The sequence below is a fragment of the Haemaphysalis longicornis genome, unplaced genomic scaffold (genome assembly GCF_048455015.1).
Source record: "Haemaphysalis longicornis isolate Haplotype H1 unplaced genomic scaffold, Haemaphysalis longicornis Haplotype H1 scaffold_6, whole genome shotgun sequence".
Taxonomy (NCBI): Eukaryota; Metazoa; Arthropoda; class Arachnida; order Ixodida; family Ixodidae; genus Haemaphysalis; species Haemaphysalis longicornis.
Window position 1 is genome coordinate 40998032 of NW_027526407.1, and position 27569 is coordinate 41025600.

At 44.4% G+C, this 27569-nt stretch overlaps 2 protein-coding genes across 3 annotated transcripts in view; one reads left to right on the forward strand and one right to left on the reverse strand.

The window, feature by feature from the left end:
• The window catches only part of LOC144142503 (xibalbin-1-like), a 134240-nt gene extending 117543 nt beyond the window's left edge, over positions 1–16697 (forward strand). For both annotated transcript variants that reach the window (XM_077674059.1, XM_077674060.1), the window contains 3 exons: positions 2711–2845; positions 4583–4643; positions 14478–16697. In XM_077674059.1, coding sequence (XP_077530185.1) covers positions 2764–2845; positions 4583–4643; positions 14478–14619 — 285 coding nt within the window. In that variant the 5' untranslated portion in view covers positions 2711–2763 and the 3' untranslated portion in view covers positions 14620–16697. The remainder of the gene's footprint in view (positions 1–2710; positions 2846–4582; positions 4644–14477) is intronic.
• Positions 16698–20372: 3675 nt separating this feature from the next.
• Positions 20373–27569, reverse strand: part of LOC144142982 (ionotropic receptor 93a-like) — a 36766-nt gene continuing 29569 nt past the window's right edge. Inside the window, exons 6-7 of the mRNA XM_077674808.1 lie at positions 22554–22837; positions 20373–20651 (exon numbers count right to left, since the gene is read on the reverse strand). Of these exons, the coding sequence (XP_077530934.1) occupies positions 20396–20651; positions 22554–22837 (540 nt within the window). The 3' untranslated portion in view covers positions 20373–20395. The remainder of the gene's footprint in view (positions 20652–22553; positions 22838–27569) is intronic.

Sequence of the window (27569 nt, forward strand, 5' to 3'; positions counted from 1 at the left end):
ATGGCCTCCGCGATCAGTTGCCGTCACCGCACCGTAGCAACGCCGCGCCGTAAGTTGAGCGCGGCGGCCTTGGGTAAATCTAGCGTCTTGCTTTGAGGTGCGACATAGTCGAGTGGTTCCCCCTATACCCATCTACGAACAAGGACTATGACGTTGCTTGGAATGTTGTAAGCGTCAAGTTTAAGGTTGCGTAACGTTAAGCACAAACGCCGCTGATTAGGCCTAAAGCCACGCTTTTAGCTCTAACAGCGTCAACTGTACCCACTGAAAAAGTAGTGTTTCTAACGTTGCTGCTGGAGGCGCCGGGTGAAGCAGTAAAACGTCAAAGCTGCAAGTCAGCCATAAGTACGGCTGTCCAGCGCATACCATAAAGTTTGTGTTGTTGTGGTAGCAGGGATACGTACACGCAGAGCTGCATATATACCTGCCACTGGTTTCTGGATAGGCTATATCAGCAAAGGTGCCTAGTGCTTCGCACACTAATTCATAAATTAACGCAGTCAGACTGTCTGTGAATGTTTTAATGTTTGCCTTCGTTTTAAGGCGTTAACGTAATTATGCCTTCTTTATTTAATTGGCGACAGTGATTACCACTCAGGTAGCTCTGGCGCGAATTGTTAAGCGCTAACCAAACGAATATTTTATTTTCCTCACCACCGACGAGAATCCTTACACTACCCGACAAGGCAGGCTAATGAGTCAGACGGGCGTATAATTAAAATTGGCCACGCTGGAAAGCTTGTAACGTTCTTGGCAGCCTCTGCACAAAACTCCCAGAAGGAAATCGTGTGCATTTTTTTTTTTCACAAACTCTCACCAGGAATCCAATAAGAAGTTTCATTCCGTAGGCAGCACGGAATCAAAACGAATCACCACGCCGGGGCGGAACACTGAAGATAAAACGCAGGCGACGGTCCTAATTGCGGCCTCAATTTGCATTCGCAGGTTTTCTAGGTTTATTTCTCCGTCAGATGGCGCTCTTTTTTTGTGAGCGGTGGCCATTCGCGAAACCCTAATGGTTTGACCGCAGGCGGAATAAGGAACAAAGCGAAATGTGGCCACGGCAGGGGACAAAGAGATTCTTTCCCTCGTAGCGTGCGCCATTTCAGGGCAATTTCGGCGTTGTAACCCGATAAGAATGCCATATAAGACAAAACAAGAACGTATTACGAAGAGATAGTCTTTAACACTGCTGAATTTTGTTCCAAGTCGTTCTACACTGGGACTACTCTTTGCAATTTGTTGTGTCCTGCCTGTATTTCATTCCGGGAGTGCGTAGCCAGGACAGCGAGTGGGGGTCGCAGCATGTACCATAAAAAGTTTTGCTATACACGACATAAAAGGCAGTGTATACGAAAAATTCGGTGAAAGGACGCTTAATTGAATAAACTCCCACGGTGCCGCCTCTGGCGAGGAAATGAAGAGAAATAAAGAAAACTGCTGTGGTAATCTCAAACCGGGGAGGAAAGCTCAGCAACAAAACAAAAACCTGAACGCACAAAAAATATGTAATAAGAATTCGTTGACTTAGTACGTTACGTTTTTACGGTCGTACGCCACATAGGCCTGCCCGCGGTTACAACATTTCTATAAAATTTAAGGCGCGTAGTTTGTCGACATCTATACTTAATCGGAAGCAGCACCAGTTTTTAGTTGAAGCCAAACGCGTGCGAAATGAACATAAAAAGTCAGAGCGTCTCAAGGTAAGCTTTTACGCACGAAATGGCGAAAAATAACAGCGGCAAAGGGTGCCTGACTGGCTTGGTGCGTTTTGAAAGATGCACCAACGTTATTCGATTAGCACATGTATTGCGCAGTATCGATAACATAATGCGTTGGGCTGACTCCTATGCGCAAGCGTAAGTCGCCCGACGGCGCAATTGACGTGACCGTGTACAGCATTTTGCTGTTTATAACTGGCTCGCGCAAGGTTGATACGGCGATGACGCAGAAGCGACGTGGGTAGGCGACGTCCCGACATGGGGCCTAATGTGAGCAACCCATCAATGATTCAACTGTCATTTGAAAGGGAAGCTTTCAGCCTCAAACTGTGGATGTCCGTACACGAAAACGCGTTGCAGAAAAGCCAACTTTCTCTGACAATGATTACAATCGTTGGTGAAGTGTATAAAATTAAAACGCTTTTCTGCTAAGCTTGGCGACAGCTCCTTTAGGCAACGTCCGCTAAAGGTTGATGTGCAGAAGAAAGGGGAGGGGACGCAGGCGTTAGACGGCGCGAAGTACATACGCCTAACGTTATGTTGGGAGGTGAACGTCGACAACCGTTAACCACCGATACCTTTATGTAGGCTCGACGTACAATGAGAAAGAAGGTGCTCTGCATTCTGTGACGTTGTTAGCCACAGGACGTTAGGCCTAAAGTAGCATTTTAAGGTTTCCAACGTTAGGCCTAACGCCGAAATTTGAGATTGACCACCTTGCACCAGCAGCCACTTGAGAAAGTACTCACTGTACGACAAACAGGTTCCGATTCACGCCGTAGACCCCAAACCCAAAAGTTAGTGTGTACCCGAGAGTTGGTGCGGTTATTCTAGAAAAGCGGTGCATACCTCTAGCGAAGCTCATACTCGCAGTGTGGCGTCGACGAACAAAGTAATCGATAACGAGAAAATTTCGCGTTGAACCATAATCAGCGTTGGACGGAGGGGTGCATGATGTTTCATCCCTTTGCTTCTCTTTTTTTTTTCAGAGTGCCCCGGTGACCTGCGACCACCTCGACCGTCTCACCAATCCAGCAGCAGCATGCAGTCGCACTTCATCGCCCTCACCTTAGTAGTCATTTTCCTGGTCGGTACAGTGCTTGCTGTGCCGTACAACAACTACGGTGAGCGAACTTTAATTCCGTATTTTCGATATTTGCTTATATGTAAGCCTTAAAGGGGCCATGAAGACAAAACTCAAGTTTGGTTCAGTCGAAAGATTGCCTCGTTAGAGTCATACTGACACCACTTTCAACACACCGCTAAAATAAGCTATATGATTAGGAGAAAAGGGAATGGCCATGCGATCCACGAGCTCATTTCCCGTAAGAGAACCTACGATGTCATACCAGCCAGCTCTGCGATTGGCGGAGGCCGGCGAAGGCAAACGCAAATTAGGCAGAGCTTATAAGCTCGCGGAACGAGTTATGTGAGCTTAAATTTAGGGTACATTCTTTTTATAGGAGTAAAAATTGGGGGATTAACAGAGAAAGTTATGAAAGCGCTTGTAAACATACAAGTACCGATGCGTAATGTCGTTGATATTGCGCGCACTATGCTTGTTTTAGCTGCACACGAGTCCGCCGCTTTCGAGTTGCCTTACACGCACTGGCCGATTGCCGTCTGCGACGTAGTCTTACACGACCCTGTTTTTCGAGGATATTTTATTTTTCACGAAACGATTGCTTTCTACAGTAACAAAAACAAGCCAGGTGCAAATATTGTAACAAAAAGAAAGCAACGGCAGGCAACGATCTCGCTCAATAAAATTTCCTCTCTTTCCCGGCTTTGACGTTCTGCAACGGCTCTAATTACGTCACTAAGGCCACTTATAGCCTGCTGGCCTGTTTCCCTTCAGGTACAGAATTAACGCTTTTCGATTGCCACTTAAAAAAATGTCTTTTTTTAAGTTGCTATCGAAAAGCGTTAATAAAGAACAATGGAGAAATGCAAGGCATATCTGGTACGACGAGCAATTCCGGCAGGGCCGCTCTGCACTGGGGATAACTGTAGCTTTCGCAGTGGTTCCAGACGCAAAGGAAAGAGTGAAGCGGCTTATCGAAAGTGTTGCAGGGTCCCATTAAAAGCTTCTGCAGGAGGGGGCGGCGGAATGTACATGATATTACTCATAATTGCGAGAATGTGAGACCATCGAACTCTCATATTCTTTGAATTTGTGAGCCCGTTTGGTCACGTTAGTAACGTTGCTAGATTTATAGTTAAGGGTAACGTAATTAGCTCGTCTGCGCTGAGCTGGCGCAAAAGATACTTAGTTATTTTGTGCAACCTCTGTTCTTGTAATCTGGCCACTCCCTCCTGGACAGGTGAGCTTAAAACTAATTCCAAAGCAAGTTTTTTAGTCTGTCATAAAAGCAGATAGCTTTGAATTGCTGAACAATCAATACGGGTACATATTGTTTCACAAGAAGCAATTACTGCTCTCTTTTATCTACTCCGCACAACCTACTTACCAAGAAGAATTGTGTTTGGTACGATTGCAACATTTTGAACCCATAACTTGATTCCTTGATGCAAAAATTATGAGATAAACAAGTTTTAAGCGGAAGCGCCTGGCGAGAAGTATTTGGTTTCGCACGGAAAGAAAGGAAATCAGGCATACGTAGCTATCGTGATTAGGAGCAGCTTCAAGCACTCAAGCTTAGACGAGCTGTATAAGAATAGGCAACTGGCATCGAACCCAAACGTTACTAAGCCAGCACACTCTGCTAGTGTTCTGCGAAGTGTGGAAGTTCTTATAGCCTGATGTACTTTTTGCTTACCGAATGCATGTTCATAGCTACAGAAAGTAACTCAGAGATTTTTGCTTCAGTGCTTTAATAGCGTTTTCTGTTCTCTTTCAGATGACAACCTCTTAGATGAGTATAAGGAGCGACTGGAAAATTACTTGATGTCTGCTGACAAGTGAGTTCACCTTCACAAAAGTTAATATATTTGTTTGTAGTTCTAAGTTCACATGCCTTGAGGCTCACTTTGTTGTATCGAGCAACAACCAGCTTCTGCCCTTTTCTGTACCGGTCTCCCTTCCGCGTGAGTGCATCAAAGCCTGCTGGCGATACCTGGAGGGATACATTAAGGATGGAGAGGCTTCGCTCCAGCTTTTGATGGGGTATTATTTCGACCGGAGCTTACGGGGCGCTGCGGTGCACTGGGACACTTTTAAACCTCGATGGCTCTACTATTTGTTATTTGAAAAGTGTATATCTCATATTCTTGGATACCGGAAAACTTGCTGTGGGTTTCCCGTATAACTATTTTGTCCAAACTATCTTGCGCGACAAATCGGAGTTCTTCTCAACGGGAAGCTCTACAGTTCGTGTGCCATATTTTTCGGTTAATGAGTGATTTTTTTTCTCTCTTGTATAGAACGGTCTTTTCTCAAGTGCATAGACTCATTCACCGAGTTTGCATCCGTTGTAGTTTTCTTGCACGCTTTCTTCGGGTTATGAAGAAGCTGCCTAAATAATATTATGTAATGCGGTTTTCTTGAACCTAAAGACTGAAGTCTTATAGTGTTGCGGAAATTTTCTCCAGTTTCTGACTTAGCAACTGCCTCATGTTCTGCTTGACTTGTTGCGTAACTTTGCTGCGCAATTTACCGTGCCAGAGCTATTACTGCATCCGAAATCTTTCTGTCGATAAGTGCCTTGACGCGTACTACTTTCAGAAAAGGTAATTTGGAAACTTAAGCTTCTGGTATTGAGCCATCTGCAATGGCCACTTCTTCCTTGCATTTGTTGAGTAGTTCGTCGAATGGTGTTTACAGTTATTGCTGGCTCGCTTCTACCTGTCCGAATATCTTAAATTCGCCAGTATCTGGGTGCCTTCAAGTTCCCAATTCTACCTAGTGATCCCTATCATGGCCAGATCGTGAGCTGCTGTTCTTGACCTCGCGGTGTGTCTTGATGTTGTGGTAGGAGGTACGCTTGTCCGGAAAAGGGTTTCGCCATTCGATTTTCTGGATGAGAGCTCCGTAAAGTAGCAGTAGAAATCCGAGTCCCACCAGCTTTTCTGTTGGTTACTCTTGGCCCCACATTCTTGTCCGTTGTAAGGGGATTCGGCCTTAGGTACTTCGTGCCGCCCCGGCCGGCGATTTCATGTGGAATTCGGCATAGCTGATTTTGATGATGATGATGTGTGACAGAGGTAACTCCTTTGTAGCGGGTTGATGACGCGTCAGGCCTGATAGCATCGACAGGCCACAGTTCCCTCTATAGATGGACCTGGGAACCGGTCTGAGAAACTGTGGGAAACCCTTGCGTGATGCACCACGTTCAGCAGACTTACGAAAAGGCTTGGCCTGCAACAGCTCAAATAATAAAATATTCCACTCTTTCTAATGCGTTCACTGCGCTTTTTGTGAAAGCCTCCGAAATGGTCTCAACTAGGTTTAAGGTAACTATAACGACAGCTTCAAAGTGGAGAAGGGGGATTTGGGACTTCAAAATGCTCTCGCTCTTCAGAGGAACTTATGAATTCTAGGATCAGCTACTCTGTGTGATGTGTTTAGTCCAGTTAAGGTAATTTTTGACTTCTGAAAGTTTGTGCAGTTAGTGCCATATTCACTTTTTATTACTTATTTGCATCAACACAGTATTACAGTGTTAAAAGATATTTGTATTTCATCACAGCTGGTGGCCAAACATTTAAAGACATATTTAGAACGTTCTTGTTCCACGGACCGCGAATTTTTACAAAGAAGGCCGTAATTGGGGTAAAGTTTGAGTTTCACTGTAATCACTTCTACAACGCCATTAATGAACAGAAAAAGGTGGTCGCACCACTGAAACCTGGCGAACGCCAATGTCCTAATGCTCTCTACCACAGTAGTAATCGTAAAGATAACACATTTATCCAAATTTATTGTGTAGCCGTAATATGATTAACTACTTGACATTTAACGCCTGTTGGCTTACCATAAAAATACATTTTATTTCCTTGAAAGCTTTGTTGACGGTTTTTGAAAACTTCACCAAGATGGTGTTGAATACCAAAGAAAACTTAAAAACCTTTTCATTTGTTCTTCACCAAAAATTTCTAGGTGCTAGCTTTAAAGGATTGGCAAATCCAAAAGAAGGAAAGATTATGTTTTCTAGAACTTTCCAAAAACCCCTTAAAACTAATAAAGGGAGCTGGTTGGAGTACTGCTGAGCAATCATTGCGCCAACTGCATTCTCCTGCTGAGTAGGGAAGAAAGAGAGAAGTTCGATGTCGTGTATTTAAGGTTTGCGAACTTCAAACGTTGGCTCGCCGACTCTCTTTGAAGAGGGTGCTTTGAAGTTGATCCGGGTTGATTTCCATGTAAGGCCTTGTACCGACTACAATGGCCTGACACATTTTTTGTGTTTCGGTGATCCCAAGAACATGGAAAAAACAGTAGGGAATGGCTTCGCATTGCTTACACCCTGGTAAACATCATTTTTTTCGTGACTTGGGAACAAAGAAAATGCCTCTCGCAACGCTACGTATTGCAGGGCGTCTTGCAAAGATATAAAATAAATGAAATGGGCGGTAGCACCGCTTGCCAATTTCCGGTCCCCTTCGAAAGTCGGAAGGAATGTGTTTGTTATTTTCTTGTGGAGCTCTGCATCTGTCAGGCTTTTCTTAACTGCCCGATAACGAGAATACATGGACCCTACATGTGAAAATGCTTGGAGCGATAAAGCCGTTTTTTTGTGGAGTTACAGTATGAGCAAAAAATATCAACAGGATGAACAAAACTTCACGAGCAACAAAAGACAAAAAGCAGAGCTCGGAATACAGGACTACAGAGCACGGAATACATACTATAACATCGGCTTAGCGGCTTCTCCAACACAAAAGGGAACTCCACGGACAATAGTTCGTTAGTTTTGCAATCTCGGAAGGAACGACGGTGGGAGTGCGTTGAATGTAGTGGCAGGTTTGTGGGAGTAATGATTCACCTGCTGTGTAAGTAAACACATCATTACCGTGTTCACTTTTACGCTCGGACAAAATTTCTGCAAAGAAGTTTGCAGTGCCCGAGAAAAACAACAGGGAATAAACGCATTGCATGGCCCCATTTCCTAAATCCTAATCTTTTCTGGACGTGTTCACTGGGGGATTTTCTTTTCTAGAGTGACCTAAAATCAGGCATTGATGTTTGTTTTCCAAAGAAGCGTTTTCGGACTTCCACATCGCAAGGGTCTTTGTTCCAAACTTTCATTATTTCATTTCTGGGCTTGCGTTAACAATGAAGCATTTTTTGTATATAACGAAGCCGCGTGTTGTTTGGGAGCTGGAGGCTTCAACACGAAAGAGGATAATGCAGTGTTTGAAACGGCGTAAACCTTGTAACAAGCAAATAACTATTAAGAAGTCCGATCTTTATCCTGTCCTAACTGATGTTCAACGACATTACATAAATATGTAACATATTTCTTAGTCGGGGATGCCATAAAACGCAAGTTATTCAGCAAAAAAAAACGATCATTTATTGCCTGTTCTCAGCAAAAATCAATTGCCTGTTTTAATTTGCTCTTCACCGTGGAGGCCACAAGCTTGCAATGCAGGCATTTATTACATCGGGGTGTACGCTATTCAATGACAGGCTATGTATCGTGCACGAGCGCTTCTGATAGATGAAGGAGGATATATTGGGTACATTAGTGCAAGGCTTGTCGATGGCTGCGTTGATACGTATAGTACAGAATTTTATGAATACAGGTTTACTAGAAAGCGCCATCTCAGACATTTGGTCTACCATTCAACGTCATGTTGTATAAAATATTTTTGAGGCCCGAGCTTACCACCCGCTCTAGCTCGTACCTGGTGGCCATGGCAGAAGTTCTAAGAAACAACACGGCGCAGGGTCAGACGTGGCATCTCCTGTCAATCGCGGCAGCTTCACGCGAATTTCTGTAGGGGTTTCCAGTAAGAGTGGGGCAATATACTCGCTGGCCATTCCGTAGCATTTCGTGGTGCTTGCGCTAAACGTGACAAAACCCACACCCTTCACGCTATTTCTTCTCCTTCAGTGGGAACGCGTTTTTTACCATCCTGCCATTACCTGCCATAACCTGCGTCGTTTTCTTCGTTTCCCGTTCGTCTAATCCCGTTTGTCTAAGCGCCTCTAACCTTTTCCTATCGCAACAATTACTGCTAAAACGCAGTCTAACTGGCCAACCCCAGAGAGAGATAGAGAGAAAGGACGGAAAGGCTGAGAGGTTAACCAGGTGTAGAGCCCTCTTTGCTACCCTGCACTGGGGTAATTGAATTCAGGGGATAAATAAGAGGGCGGGAAAAGAGGAACGAAGAGGGGAAGGAAGGCACACTCTCTACTCCTCTTTTAGACACTACAGTCTTTCATGGAAGTTGGTTTCGCAACTAAACCTCGACTGCTCCCTAACGGAACGGACCATACATACCCGCATAACCTAATCTTGAGACTACTGAATGGAATGACATGAAATTTAAAAAAAAAGATCGCTGCATGAAAAATAAATGCAATCTAGCATACAAAACAGCAATCCCATTGTACCCACAAATATAACAATATTCCCTTCAGTATACCCTTCTGTCACATGAAAATCTAACCCAAATCAATTATGAATGCAAGTTTATTCAGTGAAACGTAAATATCATAATTTCCTGGATTGAAACTAGCCTTACGCATGACGTCAATGTGAAGTTAGGGGCAAACTTCATTCAAGGGAACAAACAGCAAAAATATAGTGCCGCTTGGCACGAGTACTCTCAGAGCAGTGCTCATCAGTACTAGTCGAAGTAAAGACTTTTTATGCTTTCTCAATGTTTTATGTTTTTGTTTTATCAATCAGGATCACTGTTTTCTACAATGCGATGATTCCGCGAGGGTGCGGCTACGTTATGTAATGAAACAGCGCCGCACTAACTTTCGCCTCTCTCCCTTTTGACCATCGAGTTAAAGTTGACATTGCGCAACCTCTTTTTTTCTTTTTCTTCTTCATCAGCCTACTGAGATCCACTGCAAAACAAAGGACTCACCGATTGGCCTACAACCGCTCCTGCCTTGTGCTGATTATGTCCACAGTTTACCCCCATATTTCTTTATTTCTTCCCTGCATCGGGTTGATGGTCTTTCCCTTTGTGTAGATTCGTCTTTCGGTATCCACTCTGTAGGGTAATTGTCTACCGCTAGTTGGTTCGTCTCCCACAATGACCAGCCCAAGTCCATTTCTTCTTATTGGTTGAACTATACTATCTTCTACTCCATTTGGTTCTCTAATCCAGGTAGTTAGTTTCCTGTACCTGAGTGTTATTCCCAACATTATTCGTTCCAAGGCGAGTTGAGCGCACCTAAGTTTGCTTTCTAGTTGTTCAGTAAGCCACCACATTTCAGCCCCGTATCTCATCGCAAGCAGTATGCACTGGATTTAGATTTTTCTTTTTGCGGACAGAGGTACCTTACTTTATGATTACCGAGTGTTTCCTAACTCATGCCTTTTCTGTGCCAGATTTCTTCTCGTAGTTGAGGTCAGCACTAACCAACTGTCCGAGGTTGTTTTATTCTTTTACCGCTCCTGTCGTTTCTCCTCCTAGGCTGATACGGACGATGTTCGCATGCTCATCCCTCATTATTTTAGATTCACTCATATTTAGTGTTAACTCCACGGCCGTGCTTTCTGGTTGTAGTTCCGTAAGGATTCTTTGCATGTGTTCGGCAGTCTCACTCAGCAAGACTATTTCGTTCGCAAATGTCAAATGGCTCAGGTATTCCGCGTTTATCCTTAATCCTATGTTTTCCCAGTCAAGCTCTTTAAATACCCCTTCCAGACATGCTGAGAATAGTTTTGGCGAGATGGTGCCTCCCTGTCTTAGGCCCCTTAGGATCGAGAATTGATCGCTTTGCTTGTGGTGGGTTATCTTGCCGGTGCATCCGTTATATATGTCTTCTATAGGTCTTATGTGGGTTTCCTCTATTCCCTGTTCTTTTAGGCTTCTATCACGGCTACGTTGAATACGACATCAAACACTTTCTCCTAATCTGTCAATGCCTTGTAAAACGGTTTAGTATACTCTGCGTATTTTTTTTAATTCTTGATTGACAACATCTATGTGATTCATGATTGAGTAACCCGGATTCAGTATCCTAACCTCATCCTGCTCTCTGGGTTAATGGGAATCCAGGCTGTCAGCTATGCGGCTTTCTATACCTTTGGTAAACAACTTGTAAAAAACTGAGACTAGGCTGATGGATCTGTCATTCTTGAGGTCCTTGGGATCTCCATTTTTATTAATAGGAATAATGTTGGCGTTTTTTCAGGTTACATCCACTTTTTGAGTCTTGAAGCATTCTGAAAAAATTACAGACAGCTGTTCCAGTATAATACATCCTCCTTTTTTCAACAGATCTACGGCTAAGGCGTCATGACCTGCACCTTTTTTTTTATTTGCATTCCTTCGATAGCCTTTCCAACACCCTCTTTAGTTACTTGTGGGACATCGCAATTTGAGCTTTTACTGAGTAGTTTCTTCTGCTCTAACGTCACTGGCATACAGACTTGTGTATAATTATTTTTCTGCCTTTATTATCTCGTCTACGTTGGGCGTAATGTAACCGTGCTAATCTCTGTGTGAGTACATTCAGTCTTTGCAGATTGCTAGCTTTGTCTTAGTTGCTATCAAGCTTCCCCCTATTTGCAGCGGTTCCTCAATCACTACCATGTCATATGCACGAATGTCAGTTGCTTTGCTTCTGTTAATCAGTTTCGACCACTCGACTAATTAAATGTAATGCCGTACTTGGAACTTTCATTTTCTTACGTTTGCAATTTGTTTCATCGTTTAGTACTTTTCCAGTTTGTTTGCTACATGTCGCTTCTCCCACATCTGCTGCTGATTTACTGAGTGCAATGTTACGTTGTCATTTATCCTGTCTACACTCACCTTGTTCTGCTCTCTCAAAACCGAGAATTCGTTTTGAAGTATTATTTTAAACTCCTACGATTTGGCTCTGCTGACACCATGCGGTGTTCTTAGTTTTCATTAGTTTTCGTCTTTCTTATTTGATATTCAGCGTTATCTCACACTTAACCATCCTTTGATCGCTGCTCCGAATCTTGCTTAGCGCCTCTACGTAATGCACGATACCTGGGGTGTCACTTAAAATGAAGTCAATATCGTTTATAAAGACACCATCGGAAGCTCTTCCATGTCCCTTTCTATATTATTTGGTTTGTAAAATACAATGTTCATCAACCTCAGGTGTTTTGTCTCTGCGAATCCCACCAGTGTATCTCCTCGACCGTTGTGATTGTCTATACCGAAGTTTCCCACTGACCTTTCTCCAATTTGCTTCTTACGGACCTTTGCGTTAAAGTCTCCCATCGCAATCGTGAAGTGTGTTGTTGCTTTCATCATTGCTTTTTCGATGTCCTCGTAGAAACTGTGTGCTGCTTCCTAATCATGGCGGGTTGTTGGCACATAGGTTTGTTCTATCTAAACCTGTCCCTCTTGTTCAGCTTCATCAGAACAGCCGCGACTTTCTCGCTAACCCTTTAAAATTCTGCAACATTTCCTGCTATCTATCTGCGGATTGTTACAAAGGTGCTCTCGAACTCTATCAAAGAGCAGTGCGAGCGGATTAGAACTTACGTGGCAGATTTCCTGATAAAATGAAAAAATTCACGCCGCTCCGTCTAAACATGTCCGCCTTGACACGAAACTGAAAACTTTGAAAAGACTGGTAAACAATGACGACATTTCATACAGTGCCCTTTGCTGCTTGCCCCAAGTATTGTCTATGGCTAAGTGCGCAGTGAAAGTAGTAGAAGTAGAGGCGCCCCCCCGCTCTCCCCTCCCCTGTTGTGCTTTGCCTAACGGCGTTTGTACCGCACGCCAATACGTCGTTGTCAGGAGGAAGGCGCTGGGTAGAATCCCTAAACTTCGTATAGTGAGGACGCATAGCGTCACCATCAAGTTTTGCACCACGTTCTCCTTTGTTTCGAAACCACCTCTGTTTTCGCTCTAGTTCGCCTTGTATCTTCCTGTAAAGGGTATATGCGGGAGGCAACTGCAGTTTCTGGTAGAAGTGGAACTCTGTGTACCCCCAACTCGTGTGCACGAGCTACTGCTACAAGTCCATTGAAATTTCTGATGCGGTCGACATGTTCGCTGCTGACCATCGTGGCTGTAGCCTTGTCTTCACTGTAGCAACCAAGCCGAGTGCCCCATACTAGAAACCCCAAAGATGCTACTACTAGTTACGCTCAGGACCAGCTTATACGAAATTATCTGTAATTAAGCGCGGCTGTGCGTCTTGTTATAAAACGTAAGCGGTGGTAAGGCAATTATTATTATTTATTACAGCAAGAAGCATCTTGAAGGCGCTTTTCTGGTGCCCGCATAATTATGAGTCTCGGAAAACCAGCAATCCCTCTTCTTTTTAGTTTCTCAGGAGTGCAATGAAACAAACCACTCTCCTAAAAAACCAACTCTTTCATACGGTTTCATTGTTTGCAGCAGTGGTCTTGCATTAGGATGTGTTAGCAAGACCGTTTTATGCTAATCCTAGTGTAGAGCAGGTCGCTGGATTGATCCCGAGGGTTAGGCCGAACAAGGTCTGATGGCGGCGGACAAAGGCAAAATATATTTAGGAGACAATTAAGCGACAAAATACACAAGCAGAAAGGAACAACACGTCTAACCACAGAAAGTACAGTCGCTATGAAAAGATATTCAACTTGGAAAACTTCGCGATCATTTCTATGCCGTTGTAGTACTGGAGCGGTGCGCTCGCCGTTGCTGCGGTGAAGATAGACTAATGACGTCGCGTTCCGGCCGGAAGCTTGCGGGTTGAAGGAGGTGCATGGCGTTGTCGACACTGTGAGGTTGTTGTCAGTCTAGAAGGTTTGAAAAGAGGGGCGGTACGGCATCGAGGCTCCTGGGCGTTCGTGTCCAGCCAAAAAATTACTGAGAACCCCCCACCTTCTCCCTCTGGCCTGCCTCGTCTTTCTCTTTTCCCCTTTTTTTTAACGCGCACCCCGCTAATAACGACTCGCTCACTTTCTCTTCATCCTTTCTATTGATCTTCAAAAAAGTGCTTCTCCCTCCTGATTTTTAAATACCGTTTTAGCATTATGTATTTATTTTTGTATTTTGTTTTCAAAGTATCCTATTGTACTTAAAATTCACAACAATAAATCATACGGCGGTTTGTGGTATATGGTGCAGTTAATGGCAGAAGTCACCGCAATTTGATATTAACTCTAACTACTAAACTAATGCTCAGTTCAAAATGCTGCTATCCGACAACCAAACTATTATGTCTCTGAAGAATGCACTACAAGTTTGGGACTTGTGGTTTGTAGATAATAAACAGATACGCAGACCCTGTTCCTTTGGTACCCTGTGACACCGAACTTCATTATTCGTGTTTTAGCATTCCGACTGGTTCGTCAGCTCCGTACGTGCCGCACCCGACTGGGCACTTCCGCATTCGTTCCGGTAGGGTGGCTTAGTTCTGCGGAAAGGTTGCCCTCGCTTCGGCATGCGCGCGGATTTGTTCTGGTTTAATGCGGCCTCCTACGGTAAATACAGAACGTGCAAAACGGACTGAATGCTAAAACTCTCTAACATTCCTCCTGCTCTCCAACACCTAATTTTTTACAAATGTGTGTGCCAGAAATGTGCGCACCTTTTTTTGTCAAATCTGCCTGATCATCGTTGTTGACAGGCAGGACAAACAGGTATCAATTGGTAACAATAATACAAATTCCACTAAAAAAAAATTCGCAGGCGGAGCTGCATTCGACGGGGTGGCAGCTGCGACGGTCGGCCTAACGATTGCTGCCACCAGTCTGCCTGCCGTTGCAATCTCTGGGGAACCAACTGTCGCTGCCAGCGGGCTGGTCTGTTCCAGTCGCTGGGCAAGAAATGAACGGCTCACCCTGTAGCCGCTACGCGAGCCCTAAGAAGACGTCGCGGGCCAACAACATCAACTCAAACGTCGTCGCTGTTCTTCGGCGTGGATGTCACAAAAGACCTTTGTGTTGCTGTCTTTACTCCTGTCATTGCTGTTGTACATCGTTACGCGAGCGTGGAACCATTAGGCTGATTTCTGGATGAAAAGAACGAAAAAAGTGTGGAAAATAAAGAGGGGGTATGAAAGACGTGTTATCTTCTTGTTGGAAATGTATTTACAGGAAGAGCAACGAAGATTGTTATTTCTCAAGTGAGAGCCTTGTATGACCTTAATCGCCCCATTCCACTAACAAGTCAGGGACGTAACCGAGGGGTTTATTTCAGTTAAGAGTGCACTATTCGCGGCAATCAGGACCCAGGACAATAGCTATTCACGGAGAACTGCTTTCTGCATGCAGCTTCTGTTTACCAAGATGCCTAGTATGAGAAAATGTTAACACATTTCGATAAATGGGACATACAAATGCACGTAGAAGATGACAATAAAGCTCATAAATACAGGACCTGACTAAAATAATTGTGCTTTTAAGGCACAAAGGTAAATGCGATGTCGGACTCAGTGTGCTAACGGCAGGTCAGCTTCAAATTTAGCGTACACAGTGAGAAGTTTCTGTAATGTCCGCAAAAACTTACCTGTTCGCAAGCTACAGGTCCGCTTCAAAGTTAGCGTCACAGCGAGAAGTTTAGGTAATGTCCGAGGAAACTTACCAAGTAGTTAAACGTATGATATTGGCTTTACTACCTAACAACCTGGTTGTCAGTTAGTGATACCTGTGATCTCTATGTGTATCGTGACCCTATTCAAATAAAATGCTTCTTATGCTCCTGTACTATTGTTGTAAGGTTACCAAGTTAAGTAATCTTAAAAAATGGCGGCTGCCACGTATGTCCAAGTTGATTCTTGCGATTTCTGTACGCCCGAAAGTGTGTAGGTTGTGTTTTGCTTTCATCAAAGGTGATAACCTTATGCTACTTGTATATATCAGAATCATTACATACGTAACTTTGACGCAGTTGCCAGCGTTTTGCCATTTTAACTTTCAATCTGTCTTTGATGGTTTGCTGCCAAAATCTGGGTGTGAATTCGTAAACCTGATCCGCACAATCACGCTAATCAGGTCGTTACTTCTGTGATGAGTGCTACTTGTTTGACCATGACTTGGAGTGGTAGCAATGCTTGCTCGCAGGGCATAACCTTTACTTTGTAACTGTTGTCATCGGCAAAGTGCTATTCTTACCTCGGAGACTAAGAAGTGAGATCACACAGACAGGTAATGTGCACATAAGGAAACATTGTGAAGTTTACGAATAGCACCTGTTTCTATGGAATCTACGGTTCCCGTTAAGATTCATTGTTCCTGAAGTTTATGTAGCCAGCCTGTCGCACGTTCCTTACTTTTTCTCCCCAAAGAACGCGAATGAATGGGGTGCTCTACACTTCTAATGCATTGCACGCCAGAGACCAAAACGCCTGCGCTCAAAAAACACCTGAAACCGAATTCCGCACCAGTTCTTCAGACTGTACACACTTCCTTTCTTCACACCTACCGCAATTGTTTCTTCCCCGCAGCACTAGTATCAAGCTCTAAAGGAATTAAAGGTGTGCTTAACTCATATGAAAACTTCGTATCAGATGTGGAAGCTTGTCACTTTGCATGCTTAACTAATGGGCACTGTACATTTACTGTTGCTGATATTTTAAAAGGGCTTCCTCAATAACAACAGTTCGTGGTTCCTCTGACTAAAAATCAAATTCAGTCGCCCTTCATGCGTTGACAAAGCTTGAGCGGCCGTACTACATTGAACGACCATGTCGAGCATCTTCAGTTAAATGCGTGATATCGTAATGTACGTCCCTTCCGTACCTCTAAAAAATTCTACCCCACGCCCTTCGTCAAGGCAGCAACAAGCTGCGGCGTTGTTAAAATGTGCACGAATTGTTGGTGTGTTCTTTTAGGAAATAGTGTTTTATTGAGTGACCGTGTGTACTTTTTTGTAGCCATAAGTTGTGTGAATAAAGTATGCATCTATTTTCGAGTTGTTCATGTTGTCGAAGCAAAAAAGCAATGCGGTGGCTGCGCGAGCCTATGAATGATCTATCAATTGAATATTTTATCTTCACGCTTGTTTAAACTTTAAAAAGTTGTGCGAGAAAGGAACTCTGGAATATTTGGGTGAAATCAAGCTCCAAAACGTGTATCTATGAGCATACGGCCAGAGGTATTTTGAAATGAAAAAAGTTCATGTGTGTTCCCGGTATGTGGTGTCGGATTGAGGTAAGTCAAAAGCTACGCCTAAACAAAATTTCAGTTGTGCTTCCCATTTTTGAAATCAATCCAAGTGATCACAGGTTACCAAATGGGGTATTGTATTCTCTGCCATAATGTACAGATTTTCTGAGCTAAAGGTAAAGTTGAAGCTCAGAATTACAGGGTAGCACTCGATATAAATTCAACCAAGGAACAATTCCTTTTAACGCCTAAATGGTTCTGCCCCCTCATGATCTCACATTTGGTCGCAGCGTGGGAGCACCCCTGCAATGTTTTAATCCACACCATTAAAAATGGCGGGGCTCATAAAGTCTTCGGTGGTTGAATAATACTGAGCAGCTCCAAAAATGACGCTTGGGAAAATTGGTTGGGGTGGAACCGAGACGCTCGCTTCACTAATAAACTGCTTGTTACCTTTGCCACCGAAAACAAAGGCACAAAACAAAATCATCTCCGGCACAAACTGAGGCAGCAAGAATTTCCAGATTCGCTACATGTTTCTTGAGGCGAAACTTCTCTGTGTTAAAACAGGCACGTAAACCAGTGTTTAAATTAGCACACGTAACATCTGCGACGTTTTCAGGGTGAAATAATTTCATAGTTTAGCCTAGGATGACAAAAAAATTACATTCTAGGCTAAATTATCAGAAGAATTGTTCGACCGGCCCTGAGTCTTGGCTTGCTGCCAACAGGTGGGCCCCGACGGCCATACCGGGAACAGAGGGACGGGATTAGCACTAGAGAAAACACAGGACTTGGTGGAGGAATAGGGTAAACAGCTCCGCAACCAGACATAGGCCTGAAGGAAGCAGAGTAGGAGTAGTTAAAAGACCAGACGTGTCGCCCTTGCCACAGAACACTATACAAGCGGATGCGGATAATGATATGACTCCGATCAACACACAAAGCGTGATGGAACTAAAGGTCGTAGGTTTCGCTCCAAGTTCCCAAATCTTGTTCGCAAAGGTAGCCTCGAATGCATTCGCCAACAATTTAAAGAGGGAGAGCGACAGAGAGAGGGAGAGATAGAGAGGGAGAGAGAGAGAGGGAGGGAGAAAACTTTATTCTTTAAACAGCCCTAGTCCGGGCCGTCGTGCCACAGCATCTTCATTGGGAGACGGCTGGTCCGTAGAACTCACAGAGGTCCGCACTAACACAAATGCAGTGTGCTACAATTTAAAGAGGTGTTATTCATGAAATGAGATGAGAAGATTTGCCCAATGAAATCACGCGTCTTAGGTAAGGTTTTTATTGAGCACCAGCTCATTAAACTGGACCGAGAAAAGAACACCGCAGGCCGGCTCAGCGTTTACCACAATGTTATATTTGCTGAAAGCATCTAAATTTCGGTATCAAAGACACAACTGGCAGGTGAGTTACCGCTTCAATAGTAGATTTAAATAAACTCAATTGATTTTAATTGCCGTATTTGCTCTGCTAATTTTATTTTGTATACACCAAAGGATAAGACAATGCATCAAAGGCACATCGAACACGTGCTGAAACAACTACATGCGCTACGACCTATCTAGTTGCAGGCACTGTTCTTAGAATACCATTAGTAATAAATGAATGGGAAGAACAAAGGCTGCACGGTGTGCCCATGCAGATAAGTGGCTGAGAGCACATTTTCATTCTGGACAGTGTGAGTGACAGATGATTCTTAGGCACCTTACGGGAAACTGTGAGCCAGAACTAAACGTTCTGCACAGCAAAAAATAACACGCCGCGTAGAGAAGGTCGCCGTCACGGAATATGACAGAAAGGAAACTAAAAAAACAAAAGCCTGCCACAAGCATGCGCCGTACTTGAAACTACCTGGTCTGTGGAGAACGCGATATGCTGATGCAATTACCATTTTTTACGTTTAACACGTGGTCTTTATACCATACTTGTAAAGTTATCTTGTGACCTAGGTACACTACAACGACGTTGAAAGTTTGCAGAGTACGTGTACCCTATGCAGTGCGTCGCAGGTTACGGGATGTTAGTGCTTAATTACCGGAGGTATTTACTTATGCACTCTTTTACCCAATCTGAAGGCTGACCTGCGCAGGCTGTGGTAAAAACCGGGTGAACATTAAAAATCAAAGGCGCTTCTTTAAGAGAAACATGGCGAAAACTCGAAGTTGCTTCCACCGTGTGGGGATGGCGGAATCGGATAGGTTTCGGCTCCATAACTCGACGAACGCAGCTTCAATTCCGACCGCGGAAGCATTTTCTCTTGCAGCGCTTGATGTGCATTCGCTTACCACCAACGTCGTAATGTAAAACTCATTGCATAAAGTTGGCTTTCATGCTGTGTGTTTTGGCTCGACATCGAATGCAATTAGAGAGGTATGGAAAGGTTCGCCTTGAAAGCACAGCCAATAAGCAGACAACTAACCTAAATAATTATGCATTGCAGTGGTTCCCAAACATGCTGCGTGCGCACTTTGCGAGCTTGCCAAAAAATGATCTAGCCCAGAGTTGAGTGGAAATGGCATGTTTAGGCGAGGTGAGTTGTCCAGGCAGTTTGGCGTCGCGTGCCATTTCTGGGTCGGGAATTTGCATTAAGCGTTCTTGTAATCAAAAAGCGGTAAAACAAAAAGCTTGAGCGATTAGGAGGAAACCAGGCAACGTGGAGTGCATATATATGGTTAAACAGATAATTTGCACCGCAAAAAGAATGCGTGAGGCTTTCCCGAGGGTTCGGCAGAAACGCGAAATTCCATTCGAAGAGTATTGCACGTCCACGGATGAAACTTTATAACTCAGGCGTTTTCCATTATGCAATACAATTCATGTTCCAAAGCAAAGCATAGTGCAAATAGAAAATTCACAACCTACTGGTTGATTTTTCAGGTGGCTTCTGCAGTGATGTTCAGACTAATACGCTTTAAAAGCCCGTCTACGAGCATAGCCTCGAATCACTTCTCGTTTGCATGCTACAAAAAAGCGGGATGCGCGGGTTACCGTCCGTGCAGTTTTTTTCTGGGGATATGTTTTTTGCGTCTACAAGAACAATAATGCACGCTTTAAGCGTTTGCTGCAACATCTAAGATTGCGTACCCAAAGTTGTCAGAGTGCTGGTACATACCCAGGTACAAAGCAAATTTTACACGCACTAGCGAAGCTGAATACTTTTTCCTGCAAATATCATAGGAGTTGGACGAATCCACCACATGGTGAGCCACACGTGAGCGAAATTGTACTGTAGGAAGTGGATGTGGAAGAAGAATTACCGAGGACAAGTTGAACCCCCCCCCCCCCCCCGAGTATCATGTACGCTCTTCTTTTCGTAGCACTGTAGGGTCAAAAAAAAAAAAAGAACTGGGAAAGCAAGAGGCTACGATGTAAAACAATTTTAAATGCCTAATTTCTGCGAGCGCAATGGCAGAACAACACTGCCGAGAACAGAGGCGGAAAAATAATGGTCTCTCTACCCACTACTTCGATGGTTCAAAAATGTAAGGCTTGAATTTAGTTGCGAAATATCCGCTTTCGAGCGGTTCTGTTGCGGATCTCGCGTGGGCGTGCTCTGTTGGCAGCCAGCTCGATTGCAAACACGCCAACGGCCAGCATCAGGCCCAGGGCGAGGGTTAAGAAGGCACCCTGCATATCCTCGATGCGGTAAGCCGCGGCTTGTTCGTGTTCTTCGATGTAGCATCTAGACGCGTTGGAGATGTACGGTTCCATCGGCCGCACTTGGAGGGCCATCTCAAATGATCTCCGTAATCTGTAAGAGCAAAGTGAGAGGCCTCAGATTATTTTTCCTCAGAAGTACGAGGAGTCAGACTGGGACTAAAGGCTACAAAGTCTCACAGAGGCCCAGCCCCCTTTGGTACAGTAAAATGAAGAAGCAAAATCAAACAAGCTGGAAAGTCTAATGTTTGAGTTACAAAAATACAAGCAACATGTAGAGAACAACAAATTGCAGGACAATATGGGAAAGGTAAAGTCAAATTGTACACTAGAATACAAATGAGTAAAGTAATAAAAAGCACAAGAAGACAATCAGGGTAGGACTATGCGTTTTAAAGATAGACACAACTACGAAACTGGCGCACTCAACAAGTCTAAACAACATCCACAGTTCTAGCCATTGAAGCAGATATTCTGATTTAAGAAGGATTTTTTGCTTGTGTTTTCAATATGTTTCTACTGCACTTGAAATCAATGTGGTCGCCAACCTTGTTGGGTATGTCGGTGCGTTGAAACAGAAAAGACTGCCTGCCGTAGCTTGTTTGCAATTTCGGTGTTTGTATTTTGGCTAGCTATCATGCTCTAACCAGAAAAACGTATAACTGAAGCAGAATACATGTATAGACCTGCGTTACCTAATACCGGCTGTTAAATGTTTTAACAATAATTACAGTCATCCACCATGGACGCAAAAAAAACTTAGAAAATAAGATGGGGTTTATTTTGAAGATCCACTAAGCTTTGACACGCAGCTAAATAACATTGCAAGAAGTACAAAAAAAAATTAAGAGCTTTCAACCGGATTATTCTGGCTAGAGAGCTACAGCAGAGAATTTGATTTAACGAAAAAAAGCAGGTATCTGCTACGCGGGGGAGCGCTGTTGTTATTATTGTATATATTGTGCTACATTACCTCAGCACACTCCTGCAGACGTAGTTCTGCTCACCCGCACGTAAAAAAACATGTGAATAATATACAAAATACACTTCAGTGCTTCTGTATTCTAAACAAAAATGCGGCAGAGCGATGCTGGAAACCGAGCGTAGACAAGACCATGCCATTGTACAGAACAGATTCGAATGAAATAACAGCATAAATTTGAGTCCAGACTGTGTCCCCAAATCTATTAAACGTTGGTGCTATTGCTTTTCTCTGCTCTAGAAATAACCCTATAGACAGAGAGGCAGTAGTGTAATACTAATTAGTGTCCAGTAATACATGCAGCCTTGAACAAATTACGCTAAGCATTGCAAAGAGGGTAACAGCGCAACACAGGTGAAACACAAGAAAATTACGCCCATCTTCCCGCGAGGGAACCCTGGTGTGATGCGACGCATCGGGGGTTCAATTGGTGTTTCTGTTGGGTTGATTCTTTAAATCGGGTGAAACGTGTTGTCACGCGAACTCGAACGAGAGCGAGCGCTGACTGAACCACCGCAGCGCGCTACCCGCTTTATATTCACAGCTCCTGAAGGAGAGGAGACAGCGGAGGAGAGTTGCGCATGCGCGCACTTGAGTGACGGGAGCGGAGTGAAGCGAACGAAGTGCGCGCACGCAGCTGTTGTTTATGATAATGAGACGGAGTGAGAGTGTTGCGCATAGCTGCAGTAGAGAAGAGCGGAGGAGAGTCGGGCATGCGCAGGTGGCGTGCGGACGCCGCCGATGCCGACGCAGGAGGGACATGCCTCAGAGCAAGAGATGCGTCGCATCTAATAAAGTGACAACCACGAGCGCTGAGCGTACTCAGCGCTAGTGCTTGTCACTTTCTTGTGTTACGTCTGTGTTGCGCTTTTTCCATTTTGTGATTATGCACCAACTCGCCCAAGCCTTAATCATTGCAAGCTAAGGATTGAAAGAGGAGAGCTAAAAGTTCCCTTCCAGCTGCGCCATGTTTTATACAACGCGACTGCCGTACGTAAGATACAACATGCTTACTGAATCTTTATGGTCCGCTTGACTGTCGCGTTCATGGTCTTCCTCATCAGCATAGCAACGGGCTGCAAGTACAGAGCCTGGCTGGCTCTCCTGAAGCTGCATTTGCCTCGCTGGGCGAAGCGCCTCGCCAGCGTCGCATCCTGAAAGAACCGATCGTAGAGGACCACGTGTCCTCCCCGTTCGACGCGGTCGAACACTTCGTCCTGGACAGGGCCAGGGCGGATGGATCCAGCCACCAGCTCCACTTGTCTTTGAAGCTTCATGAAGAACACTGATTTCGGTTTCTGGAAAGGAGGTAGAAACCAGGAAGTAACCTGAAGAGGCCATATAATTCCTTTATTTTTGTTTGGTTCTCTTCAAGCGAAAGCCTTAGATATCTATGCGCTATTCTTGTTTTGAGGTACAAAAAAATCCTCCGTCGCATGCCCCCGCGCGAGGGACACGAGTAAATGCAGAGCATTGGGGTCGTTTACGTGGCGTAGGGTTGGTGGTGGTGGTGGTGGTAGTTGTTGGTGGGCTTCCATCGCTTATCAACTGCGACCGCCGACGAACGCAAGAGAAGAGAGCGCAGGAGTTGACTGGAGTGGAGCCCGCGCCAACCCGCTTTATAAGGGGTGGTTGTATTGCGGTAACGTTTTAGTGTTTGGGGGGTTGGTGCTATCCCGTGTACACCACGCAGCTATCACGCCGCTAGCACGCCGCTGAGTCGCCAACCCATGCCGCTGACGACGTAGTTTGAATGAGTCAAGGATATAAGGCGCGTTCGTAGCCTTTGATTCTGTGTCGTTTTGTGGCGCAGTGGGTAGAGCCCCATGTACCTTGCGTTCCGCCCGCAGGGTCGTGGGATCGAAACCAGGCGCCGGTAACTGTTATTTCTTTTTCTTTTTATAGTGTAGGGGGAGGCTGGCTGCTGCGGACGCCGACGCACGGGTGACATCGTGAGTTATACAAATGCTCTGCATTTAAAATTGGTGGTCCTAAGGAGGTTGAATGTATACAACCCGGGAATCATGAACCGGGGATCGCGCGCCAGGAAACGACACGAGCTTGGTAACATGAGCCGGGTATTGTCCGCCGGGAAATGGAAACAGCTGTGGGGAGGGGTTCGCTGAGTGGCTTTCAGAAATGGTGTCCCAGCCTACGCCGGAAGAGGGAGTAGGCGCGCAACGGACGGTAGCCTCTTTCTGCACATGTAATTAGAGCCGGAATACGTACATGTAATACAGCTGCGTCTTACCGGTACTCACCTACGGGGAAGAAACTTGGAAGCTTACAAAGAGGGTTGAAATTAAATTGAGGATGACTCAGCAGGCATTGGAACGGAAGATGATAGGTGTAACGTTAAGGGACAAGAATAGAGCAGTGTGGGTCGGGGATCAAGCGGGGGTTAAGCATATGTTAGTAGAAATTAAGAAGAAATAGACGTGGCCAGGGATTTAATGCGAAGGCAAGATAACCATTGTTCATTAAGGTTAACAGAGGGGAATCCTAGAGAAGGCTAGTGTGGCAGGGGGCGGCAGAAAGTTAGATGGGCAGATGAGATCAAGAAGTTTGTGGGGATAAATTGGTTGAATTTAGCACAGGACGGGGATAATTGGAGATTAATGGCAGAGCCTTTTGCCCGCCAGTGGGCGTAGATAGGCTAGTGATGATGAATATGCGCAGCCTTAAGAGGTGAAGCCACCCGCGTGGGCAAACCGGAGGCCCCTGTCGATGGCTGTCGAGCGAGCAAAACTAGCATCACAGGATGCTCCACAGAAGGATGGTCAAGTGGTGCCCGGCACGGCCTCAAAGTTCATCAGCAGATCACCAGAAGCCACAACTCTGCTTTCGATTTCACATTCTTAGAAAGTTCTAAGCTCGTCCAGAATTTTTCGGAGGAACGCGTGATACCTAGTGCTTTTTTTATGCACGCGCTGTAGAAAGCGCCTCGAGCCAAACAGCGCTGGTCCTGTGTCCTGATATGGCACATGGGCGTTTTCGCATGTTGCTTTCGCCAAAGGGTTCCTGCAAATTACCCCTGCAAAATGGCGGATAATTTTAGGGTATATACATAAGCAACAAAGAAGATGTCTCTTTTTTTTACATACGACAAAAAAAAAAAACTGGCAACGCCATTTATATGAAGACGAGAAGCAATTGCCCAAACAATGAGTTAAGGATTATTCGAAGAAGGTCTAGAGAAAACCCATGAGAAGATTGGCGAGAACTGTGACGCGTAGGGTGGAGGGAAGTGAAAAGTTCTGAACTTCTCCCTCTTTTTTGTCCGGATTTGATTGATTGATTGATTGATTGATTGATTGATTGATTGATTGATTGATTGATTGATTGATTGATTGATTGATTGATTGATTGATTGATTGATTGATTGATTGATTGATTGATTGATTGATTGATTGATTGATTGATTGATTGATTGTGGGGTTTAGTGAAACCGACGCAACACAGGTGTTGAGGCGCGCTGCATATGAGAGCTCTGGTTTAATTTTGACCAACTGGGGACCTTCAACGTGCCCGAAATCTTGACCACAGTGGTCCGGATTTCCCAACAGCTTACTTGACAATTTCAGGAGAACATACTTAATTTTTTTACGCTGGGGACACGCTCACCCGAATACACGCAGTTACAGAGAACTACGCGGATCGTGAGAATTGTTCACCCAGAAACGTCTTCAGCCGCATACGCGTAATATAGGCCCAGATGCTGATGTATATTGAGGACAACTTCAGGAAACTTATGTTTCCCCACGAACGGCGCCAAAAGTTTTTGTTAATACGTCCAGCCTTGTTTATTATATCCATTCAGTTTCCGCAAACAACTGTAACGCCTGTACGTGGAATTCCCATATTGTGGAGAATTGCGATTCCCAAGAAAGCGAACTATGAGTGACGCTGTTCAGGTTCGAATATTTTGGAATTAACGGACGCAAATAATTTGATACACATGCACGTGTGCACTTTTACAGACCACTCAGTAGGCCGACTTAAAAAAATTCCACAAGGCACCTAAGTCTTCTTGTGTACGTACGTAGAATGCGAAAGCGTTAGGACTTCTTTTGAGATACCCCTAAGAGTACTGTGTGCTGCTGCTGCATATTTGCGTGTGTGGCTTTGAAGACGACAACTTTAGAGTAGAAGCTAATGGCGCGTGGCCGTCCTTGCTACAACGTACGCCTTCTGCTCTGAGTCCCTTGTTCGCGTAGTTGCTTGGAGGACCGGGCTTAGCTGACGCAGAAACTGGCAGTAGAGCCGGCGATGAGGCACTCTTCATCCATAGAAACAGTGCGATTCTTTCAGAAAACTCCGATGAATACCAGCAGACTGCAGTGTTCTTCTGGCGCACTGTGCAACCACGAGATAGCCACGCCAGCGCAACCACGATGGGATCGTGCTCGCTTTGTCTTTTTAATTATATGATAGTTAGCGACACGTGAAAGTGTCCAAACATAAAATGACAATTATCACCGAATTTGTTTAGGTCGCGAGGCAGACATTTTTTTGAAAATCATGAACACCACACAGGATGAGAATGGGTTTAATGGCGTAAAGATCGAAGTCACAGCCAAACCCAAGCCGAATAAACTTTCAGAAGCAGTCACAGCCTGTGAAAAATGACGCAATGTGTCGTAAAAAAAGGTTCTTAAAAGCTGCCAAGAAAGCGCTGATCATTTACGCCATTTTACACCCTCTAATATCGCTGCTATGAAGTTTTCTCAAGCTTTGAAATTAGAAAACAAATAACTCAGGCTGCCACATACCGAAACAAAATATTACACAGAACGTGCTCCTCATTCACGTGAACCAAGTTTTAATTATGCTCAGTAAGCGTTCCACATGCGTAAACGGTTGAGTTAGCGACAGAGACAGCTGGCAGGAAGATTTAAAATGTAAAAAAAGAACGTGGGTGGATATCTCGTTGACTGCAGTACGATGTGTTGCCATGCTGGCTTAAGCCCTTGCTGAGTCAGTGGTCGTTAAGTTATGCGAAGCGTGAATTGCTTTGCATGCCTAAGGAAGAAGTTTCAGCGATAACAGGGTGCTTCAACCAAGAGATTTTGGGAGTTTTGTTTCTCTATATTTTTATTAAGATCTCTCTGTCTTCGTATCAAGATATATTTAGGCGGATTGCTTTTTTCGCTTAAACTTTGGAACTGGCGTGGTGAAAAAGAAAATGTGCATAAGCAAGTTTTTGGAAAATCGATTGCATCTATTACGACGTTGACACGACAAAATATTATAATATAACCGTTAAGCTTCGGAAACTTTTGTGCTCGGGAAGATACGTTAAGTTAAACACGTTTTTATCTTTAAGTCACCAAGTCTGTATACGATGTACTAATCCCGGGAGCTCCGCCTTAATAATTAGACTGATTTATCGAATTATTTATTATTCATGCTAACCGACCAATCAATGGATTGGTGGGTTAGCATTCGTTGGTCAGCAGCATGAATTCCCAGCTGCTGGGCCCATAAACTCGCACTGTCGGGAGAAGGGAGGGCTAGAGTCTGACAATTCCGTTTTTTTTAACATTTTTCTCTGAAAGCCATTACAGGGGTAGTGAATGTTTTTTACCAATCTCCATTTTTCACTTGTTTAGTATATTTCTGTTTCATACGACGATGGTCTTATAATTGTTTTTGGTTGTTCTCGATTAGAGGGTTTATGTTATCGTCTTAATCGTTCTTTTGTTATTTATTTTCAACCTCTCAACCAAATGTGTGCATTTGCGTTCCGGTCTCGTGATGAAGCAGTCCGGGAAGGCAAGATGGAATAGCTTTTGCACGCTGTGGACGCCTAAATTCGTTGTTAGGTGTATTTATAAAAAACGATAGTCTTTCTTGGGCGACTTAAACTCAGAAATTTTGGGCTTTTCTTCTTTATTGCCTGCTTCGCGACGAAACAAAACGCACTGCACAGTACATAAATTAGTAGCTCCAGCCACCAGTCGGCTGAAAGGGGCGGCTTAAAACATAATAAACGGCGCATGCACATCCACAATAGTTAACCACTCAGGT